Source organism: Microtus pennsylvanicus, chromosome 3 (assembly GCF_037038515.1).
Source record: "Microtus pennsylvanicus isolate mMicPen1 chromosome 3, mMicPen1.hap1, whole genome shotgun sequence".
NCBI lineage: Eukaryota > Metazoa > Chordata > Mammalia > Rodentia > Cricetidae > Microtus > Microtus pennsylvanicus.
Genome location: NC_134581.1, coordinates 100405902 through 100416035, shown reverse-complemented (window position 1 = coordinate 100416035; position 10134 = coordinate 100405902). Strand labels below are relative to the sequence as shown.

The following is a 10134-nucleotide window of genomic DNA, read 5'->3' as shown; positions in this document are numbered from 1 at the left end:
TTTAGAATATCCAGAGAAGTAAAGCATGAAAATGTTCAAAGTACTACTCAAATGTCATCAAGGCAAATCTGTTTAGGCTTGAAAAACACATAAACTATAGGAGACAGTGTCTGGGTATTGTACAAATGGTAAATGATGTTTAACATACTATTTCATAGTAAAATAATGATATTTGAGATCACATATAGTTAACATGTGGCTGTAAATATTTTGAACATTAATAAAGTGTATATTTGCAGGTAATAAAAGATCAACTCTATTGTCTTATTAAAACTTCTAGTAACATTGTTTTTTAAATATAATTAAATCATTTTAACATCTTAATTTTTCTACCTTCAATACCTCTAGTGTGTCCCATCTTCCCTGTCAAATTTTTGACTCATCTTCAATTGCTATTTAATATATAAATATGCCCTATTTATAAATTTATTTACATACCTAGATCTGATTTTATATAGGATAAAATTATGAATGTGAATTTGTTTGCATGTTTTGGTATTTGGTATGAGAAAATAGATCCAATGTATAATGTGAATATCACTTGTCAAAATTTTATCAAGATCAATAAATAAAAAAATAATAAATCAAGGACAATATATGGATAGATTTTTTTTGTCAGTGTTGTGTATAGATCACAGCAACACACAAGATGTTGTGGGCATTTAAACAGTTTTTCTTGGTAGGACCCATGAAAGACTCAAGTCAAAATCAAGTAATACATCATAGAAGGCAAGGTACCTTTGTGATAAGTTTCCTTAAGGCTTTCTTCATATCCCTATTCCTTAGGCTATAAATAAAGGGGTTCAACATTTGAGGGAGGACAGTATACATCATATATGAAACTGTAGTGATCTGAGGTGAAACAGTAATTGCAGAAGTGACATAAACTCCCACTGCTGCCCCATAGAATAATGACACAACCACAAAGTGAGACCCACAAGTGGAAAAGGCTTTATACCTTCCTTTCATTGAAGAGATTCTCAAAATAGAAGAGACAATTCGAGTATAAGAGAAAATTATTCCAGAGATTGGAATGCCACCAAATATAAATGTTGCAAGATATATCAGAATATAGTTGATGAGTGTATCAGAGCAGGCTAGCTTAATGACCTGAGCCAGTTCACAGAAGAACAGAGGAAGTTGAAGGTTTGTGCAAAATGAGACCCGCAGTATCATCAGACATTGTAATAAACTGTTCACTATGCTAATGGTCAGTGACAATAGAATTAGCACACCACAGAATTTTGGATTCATAATTACTGTGTAGTTCAGTGGGTGGCAAATAGCTGCATAGCGGTCATAAGCCATTGCAGCAAGGACACAGCTTTCTAATACAGCAAAATTCAAAACAAAGCAGGCCTGAGTAAGACAGCCCATGTAACTGATGCTCTGATCCTGTGTGTGGATGTTTTTCAGCATATTGGGGACTGTTGTTGTACTAAGGCAGATGTCAGTAAATGAAAGTTTGGAGAGAAAGAGGTACATGGGTGTTTGTAGATGGGCTTCAGAGCTGACCGCAAGAATGATGAGCAGATTTCCCAGAATTGTGACCAGATATGTAAAGAGGAACAGGCCAAAGATGAGGGGCTCCATTGTAGCATCATTTGTCAGTTTCAATAGAAAAAAGTAGGAGATGCGTGTTTCGTTTCCAGGTTTCATGTTCATGATAAACCTAACAAAAACATAGAATAAAATATTTAAAGGCCAAGATTCAACATCACTCGGAAGCATGTTAGAGATAAAAGTTATACTCTAAACCCAAACATATTCTTCAATCTCATTCAAGAGATAAACCAGTAGATAATATAATACTTATAACTTCATGCAGTTGGTTTTGATACATACTGATATTTTTCACTTAAATATTTCCTATATTTTGGTAGGGAAGTTCTTACATGTTGACACACAGATAGTGGACAGAATGGAACTTATAGGAATAAGGGCTTTCCCTTTGCCTCATGAGTTTTGGGCTAGGAGTCAGGTTGTCAAACTTGTCAACAAGAGACAATCCTTTCTAGGCCATCTTGAATGATCTATATATGTTAAATTTTGAAGAAATATATATTAATAAAGGTCACTAACATCTCCATGGTGAGAACTACAGACATAAATAATTTTCCTTGTTAAAAAACCTATCATTATCTTTTCATTTTTCGTGCCTTTTTAAATACAATTTTTAATAAACTCACAATACTTTATTAAGAAAATTTTTATAATAGAAAGTTAATATATCTTAAAGTGCAAATTCCTTTCATTGCTACATAATTATGAAATTATTTTATTATTACAATGAAATAATTGAAATTAAGTCATTTTCAATCCCTATGAATCTATAAAACAGAAGCTAGAGTTAACACATTGTGAGAACAGTTGAATAATTTGTAATAAACTACAGAATCCATTTGCTGTATTATTTGTCATTTCATTCTGACTTATTGATAATCATTTTTACCACTTACAGAACAATCTTTAATTAATTAAAGAAGCAAAACAGAAGAATATTATCCTGGTCTTGGGAAAAATTCAAAATAACATTTTTATGGAATCTCTGGTACTTCACATTATACACCTCAAACACATTTATTTAGATGTGGGATTCCCTTCTGTATGCTATGAATTCCATTAGTTAATAAAGAAACTGCTTTTGCCTGGGATGGCAAAATGGAGGCAGGCAGGGTAAACTAAACTGAATGCTTGTAGAAAATAGGCAGAGTCAGTCAGAAGCCATATATACCCGTTCTGGAGACAGATGATGGAACTTAACCCAGTAAGTCATAGCCTCGTGGCAATATACAGATTAATGGAGATGGGTTAATTTAAGAAATGAGTTAACCAGAAATATGCTTAAACTATTGGCTAAGAAGTATTGCGAATAATATGGTTACTGTGTGATTCTTTCAGGGCCCAGCAGCTGGGAACAAACAAGTGGCCTTCTATTACAGATTGACACCAACAAGGCAAATGAAAATCCACTTAAAACCTGACAGAGTTTTGGACAGAATTCTAAGGAAAAAACAGAGTTAGCACAGCTTCATGTTGTGACTTCTTTATGAGATGTATTCCTGATTTATCAGTAGCATAAAAAAAGCCACAAAATTTTGATAGGGTGGGTTTCTGGGTTGTACTGCTAGTACAAACTCTTGCTCTTTCAGGAGGCCAATCATCTAAATAGAGTTTGTGGGCAGCTTGCTGCAAGGTTATTTGGTGGCAGCATGGGCCAACTGGATATCAGAGTTGAACTGGAGATGATGGGCTCCTACCCAGCAGTCTCAGAGGTAGGAAACAAATTTCTGTCAATTTGGACTGGGCAAAGCAAGCAGCAAGGCCATATTTGCTCTTGCAATGCCACTGCTAAGGATTTTAAGAAGCGTTTAGGATTTTAAGAAGCAGTCCTGGTAAGATAATGATTACAAATACATAATAAAGACAAATTGAGATAGAAAAGACCTCTAAATGGGTCCCAGTGTTGGATATATGTGTGTAGGCTTGGAAGAGAGAGTTACAAAAAGAAGTAAATCACTTAAATAAATAGAACAACTATAATAAAATAAATATTAAACATGTAGAAAACATAATAGAGTTAGAAAAATAAGCCACATAAAGATGAAATATGCACAGAGAGTCTGGAATATATATATATATATATATATATATATATATATATATATATATATATATATATATATATTTGTGTTTTCTTTGAATGTTTTTGACTGTGAAGCAGCTATGTACAGAGAGACATTTCATTGTATGGGCTGCTAATCTAAACCAACATATATGTTTTAAAAGTTTCTTGACTTCAAAATTTTTGTCTAAGGACAAGTTGCTTTGAAAAAGAGGATCTTCTTTTGTTTCCACGGAAGATGAGAACCTGTGGAATCCTTCCAGACTAATGTGGCTTAATGGAGCAAAACCCCCTGAAAGGCTGCCATGAATAACTCCCAAAATACTTCACCCAACAAAAAGCAAGAAACAGTTTGGAGTGAACAATACCCAAATTCCCAAGTATTGCTTAAAAATGTTTGCTTACATTTAAAGTAGGATATGCTATAGATATAAATATTTTGCATTGATGTGAATCTTGGTCTGTTGAGGCAAATTTGAAGTCAAGTTTTTTTATATATGTGTTTCTGCACTTGGTTAACATATTGTGTTTATGCAGCTCATTTAAAATATATTATATAATTAAGAAACATAGGTTAATAGATAGTCATCTTTAATAGTCAAACTTGTAGTCTTGTTATATTTTCTAGATATACAGAGGTATAGTTCAGATGAATAGCTATTCTTCAAACATCTCAACAACTACAAAAAATGGCATTTAAAATATTTTAATAACTTAGAACTGTTTATTACATGAGACACATCTGTTCATGTAGTACCAATTACTTTAAGTGGATGATGGATATCGAAGAGAATTCTTATGGAGTTTGCTAGCAATTTGGGCAAGAATCTGCTCTTACTTCAACTGCTTTATGCTATACTATATGACTTAAACAAGCAAGTCCCACAAAAAAATTACTGCTGAACTTGCCTAAAGGTGAAATGGTCCTTTGGGGTTCCTGCTTCATGAAAGAGTCTGCAGACATTCTTCAGGACATAGAAGAAATTGACTGACAAACACCCAATATAGGTTGAACTGTCTTTGAAATTTCATGCTTCATGAAAAAATCTACTAGTAACTGTGGGCCTATAGGCTGAATATAGATGCTCCAATAATACAGCAGATATTTGTGTGGCTGCTTAGGCAGCAAGATGTCTTTGTTAATTCTAGGGTTTTGGAAGTTGCTTAAAATGCACTTCCTGGTTACTTAGGTAATATTATATCCTTCTGGGGTCTTTGATAGAGTTGAAGAATCAATATTTATAATTACAATTTTCCTTAGTTGTGATATAATATAAAGTAGACATAAAGGTTGTAAATACAATTCTTGCTTGATACCTGTTTTGTTATATGTAATTTTTCTGTGTTAAAGTTAAACACTTCCTTTTTATTTAAAAAGAAAATGGGAGGTGATGTGGGATTTACCTCTGTATGCTGTGAATACCATTGGTTAATAAAGAGTACTTTGGCCTGGCATGGCAAAATAGAGGTGGGGGGGGGAACTAAACTTAATGTTGGGAGAGAGAAGGCAGAGTCAGTAAGAAGCCATGTTGCCCTACCAGAGACAGATATCAAAACTTTACCTATAAGACACAGTCTCATGGCAATATGCAGATTAATTGAGATGGGTTAATTTAAGATATGAATTAGACAGAAAGATGTTTAAGCTATTGGCCAAACAGTATTACAAATAATATGGTTTCTCTGTGATTATTTGGGGCTGAGAAGCTGGGAACAAGCAAGTAGCCTCCTACTAAATTTATTTCCCAGTCCCTCCATGGCTGCCCGTCAACCCTTGTTACCCTCCTAAAAAAAACTAAAAATAAGAATGAGATTTAAAAAAAGAAAAATATAAACCTAATTTTTGTTATCTATATACTCTCTCAAGTAATAGTCAAACTCTCCGTGATCTTACCCTTAAATAGAACATAGTACTACCTTTCCCATAACCCTGACTGACATCCAGGGGCCATATTGATGTGAGTGACCTGAACTGTCACCCTAACCCATGTTGATGTCAATCATCTGGATGCTTCTGAAGGATTTCTTTGGGTTTCTGGTCATACTGCACCATGGGGCCAAGTTTGTGGTCTGTGTTGTAGCCAGCCAGAAATCATATGGACGTCCATGATCCATGTTGTAGCTGACTGTAAAAGCAAGGAGGCTACTTTATCTGTGATATTGATACCTATAGATGCACAGTTGAAAGGGAGGGTCATGGAAGGCTTGTGTGAGAAATCCTACTATCCCTAGAATGTAACAGGCTAGACAGGAAGTCGTGGAAGAGGAGTTTAAAAAAGTGTGATGGGTATGATGACATGTAGGTCTCCACAACTAAAATTCTTACTTTAAATTCCCATATTAATATATTCAGCACCACATTTTCATCACATTTTCATAAATAATTCTGTGCCATCATTCATCCCTGTATTTCTTTTCAACTCTATAGTCCATTATCTATTTTCACGTCTTCCTGTTATATTATACTCCTTACTTCACCATAACCTCTTTATTTTCCTGTCTTCTTTCTGCCTTTATGCTTTGTTTTCACAGTAAAACTACACATGTGCACACACACACACACGAGGGGGGGCAGACAGAGAAAGACAGGGAGGGAGGGAAGGCGAGAGGGAGGGAGGGAGAAGGAGAAAATAAAACTAGTAATAGCATACAAAATATATTTTATCTTTTCACATTTTGTTATTTTACTTTACCCTATCCTCCCATTTAGTCACAAATTTCATAATTTCCTTTTTCCTCACAGGGTATAAACTTAATTGTTTATACCAATCATAATTTCATTGTCCATTTAGCTATTCTTTCCTGCTGTGAGTACATCAGCAATGAACATCAATACAAAATACTCTGTAGTTACAATATAGAGTCTTTAGCTAAATGCCCTGGAGTGTGTAAGTTAAATTTTCTGATTTTCTTTAAAAATACTGTATCAATGATTTTCATAGTGATTGTTCTAGCTTAACTTCCCAGAAGCAGAAATAATATCTTGTCTTTCTTTCTTATCTTGGCAACATTTTCTGTCAGTAGAACACATTTTTAACATAAATTCATTCATATATTGTTTCAAAGTGCTGAAATGAATTAAATGAAAATTTAGCATTTCAATCAGCAATATTTTACAGAGTATAAAATAGAAAATTTTGGTCTAAAATTATGTGATATTTTTAAGAAATAGTAATCAAATATAGGATTCAACTCAGATGTGGAAACATTATGTGTATTTGAGGCTTCATGTTTTTCACTACCATCCTGGTTATACAAGAGAACACTTAGTCATGTGTGAATATAACCCCAATATATTGGTGATTAGTATATAAAACTCTGGCAGAGAATTTTCCTATGTGACATATTTAAGATATGCAGAGTTCTACTTATGTGTTTGTAGAGTTTCAGTGGGCTAAGTCATTATTTACTAATTGTAAGATGAGATCCAGGGACCCAGTATGATACAAATAAGAACACAGTTTTTCAAGGAGTGAGGTTCTGAGTACTGTGTTTGCTCACTAGAAAATAGATGGTTGTATGTGTTTGAATTACTTGTTCATAGTAAACATCCTAGCCGTCATTTCTATCACACCACTCATACTGGATAAAAGTAAATATTTGATTATATTTCAGTGTATCTGGTTAACACCAAGAAAATGTTTTGTTTCTTGAAGTAAACAGAACAAAAACACCCATCACAAAAATCAATATATAATATTTATGCCTTTTTTTTTTAATTTCTAAGCTATGAACCTTTCAAAGGCTCTAAAATTTCATCATAAAGAATTATATGTAATAGAAATTGGAAATAGAACAGAAAACACATATAGCATGAGCATTATGAAAAATCAAAGAATGACATAATGCTAAAATGCCTTATGGAACACAGATCATATAGAAAAATATAAACTTAAAAAGATATGTAACTTTATACTACTTTCAACAATATCTATAAAGAAATATATGATAAATAGCAAGAATTGATCCATGAATGAGTTAGATATATAAATCATACCTTATCAAATTAATAACTACACCTAAAGTGATAAGAAATGGCTATCAAGGAATTACCTCTCTCAGGAAGATAAAAATCTTCCTGTGTATGAAATACAAATAAAACAGGTGAACATTAGCTTCTCAGGCAATATTTTCTCTAGTAGTAGGCATAGGCTTTTCTTCCTGAAGTAGGTAGATATATTGAATGAAATATTCTCAGACTTGTTCTTACTCTTTCTATCTCCCCAAAGGTTGAATATCCAAAGTTTCTCATTAAAGTAACTATTACACTATCATTAAAATCCCTTGAGGGTCTGCCACTAAGGAAGAAAGCATAGATGTGACTTCATCACCAGTGATATAATGAATTCCTGAGAGAATATTCCTCATTCAGTTTTTCTTGACATCTTTACTTATTATTATCACTTCCTTCATACATTAAGAATACCACTCTTGGGCATATACCTAAAGATGCTCAATCATATTTATTAAACTATGTTCATAGCAGCACTACTTTTAATGGCCAGAACATGGAAACAACCTAGATGCCCTTCAACCGAAGAATGGCTGAACAAAATGTGGCTCATTTATACATTAGCATACTACTCAGCTGTAAAAAAACAATGGCAGCTTGAATTTTGCATGCAAATGGATGTAATTAGAAAACACTATTTTGAGTGAGGTAACCCAGACCCAGAAAGATTAATATGGTATGTATTCACTCATAAGTGGATACTAGCTATAAACTAAGGATATTGAGCCTATAGTTCATGATCCTAGAGAAGCTAAGAAATAAGGTGAACCTGGAAAGTAAAAACATACTAATCAAGTGACAAATTTGGGAGCATGTGTGTGCTGGGGGAAGGGAAGGTAAAAGGGAAGAGGAATGAAGAAGAGCAGGAGTGAGGAGAACTTGAGGAAATGGGTTAGTTGAGAAGGATGTGGACAGAGATTAGAGTAGGGAAAGAGGTATCTTGATTTAGGAAGCCAATTTGAATTAGCCAGAAACCAGGCTCTAAAAAATTCCCGGGATTCCATAAGCAGACACTAAGCAATAAAGAGGATCCCTGAACTGGCCTTGCCCCGTATTCAGACTGATGATTATCTTAAATATCATCATAGAACCTTTGTCTAACAACAGATGGAAACAGAAACAGACTCACATTGGAGCACTGGATTGAGTTCCCAAGGTTCAGTTGAAAAGAAGGAAGAAGAATATGAACAAGGAAGTCTAGACCATGAGGGGACACCCACTGACACAATGTGCCTGAGCTAATGGGAGCTCAACAATTCTAACTTAACTGGGAATGAATGAGCATGGGATCAAACTAGTCCCTCTGAATGTGGTTGAGAGTTGGGGCAGACTGAGGGGCCAATGACAATGGAACTGGGATTTGTCTCTACTGCTAGTACTGGCTTTTTGATATCCTATTCTCTTTGGATATATACCTTGCTCAAGAGGGAAGTGGGAGAAAGTAGGAATTTAGATTTGTATTTTTAAAGTAATAAAAAAAAACAAGTATAACATAATTTGAAAGTTGCAGCAAGTACAAATGTTACGAAAAGCAAACTTTCTTTTTAAGACACCTAGAAGGCTGGGAAAGAATAGCAATATATAATTAAAATAATCATCAAGGCAACAGTGATGACTCCCTAATAAAAGTCAATGTAAAGCCACCTACTACAGGCAATAACCAGGACCAGGAAGACAGAAGATATTTTCTAGCTAGGCACCTACACTCATGTGCATAGAAACATATACATATACATACACATACATGTGATAGCTGTAAAAAATAAGGTTTAGAATATCAAGAGAAGTAACGCATGGGTAATGTTCCATGGACTACTCAAATTTCTTCAAGGTAAATACTTTTTTAGGGTTGAGAAATATCAGAAACTGTAGGAGACAATGTCTGGGTAATATACAAAATGGTAAATGATGTTTAACATTCTATTTTATAGTAAGATAATGATACTTGAGATATATAAATTTTGTAGTTAACATGTGGCTATAAAAGTTCTGAACATGAAAAAGACTATATTTGCAGGCACTAAAAGGTCAACTCTATTGCCTTATTAAAACTTCTAGTAACGTTGTTTTTAAATATAACTAAATCATAACACCTTAATTTTTCTACCTCCAATATCTCTAGTGTGTCCCATCTTCCCTCTCAAATTTATTGACTCATCTTCAATTGCTATTTAATATATAAATATGCCCTATTTATAAGTTGATTTACTTATCTTACCTAGGATTCTATATAGGATAAAATTATGAAGATGTAAATTGTTTGCATGTTTTTGGTATTTGGTATGAGAAAATAGATCCAATGTATACTGTGAATATCACTTGTCAAAATTTTATCAAGATCAAAAAATATAAAAATAATAAATCAAGGACAATATATGGATAGATATTTTGTCAGTGTGGTGTATAGATCACAGCAACACACAAGATGTTGTGGGTATTTAAACTTTTTTTTCTTGGTAGGACCCATGAAAGACTCAAGTCAAAATCAAGTAATACA

The 10134-nt window shown here is 33.6% G+C and overlaps 1 protein-coding gene across 1 annotated transcript; it reads right to left on the bottom strand.

The window, feature by feature from the left end:
* Nucleotides 1-720: 720 nt before the first annotated feature.
* LOC142847262 (olfactory receptor 7G2-like) lies at nucleotides 721-1671 on the bottom strand. The gene has a single exon (XM_075967979.1). It carries the CDS (start codon nucleotides 1663-1665, stop codon nucleotides 721-723), a length of 945 nt encoding a protein of 314 aa, XP_075824094.1. The 5' UTR covers nucleotides 1666-1671.
* Between the last annotated feature and the right edge of the window lie 8463 nt (nucleotides 1672-10134).

Coding starts and splice junctions, on each gene's coding strand:
- LOC142847262 (XM_075967979.1), bottom strand. CDS start 1,665: ATGAACATGAAACCTGGAAACGAAACACGCATCTCCTACTTTTTTCTA.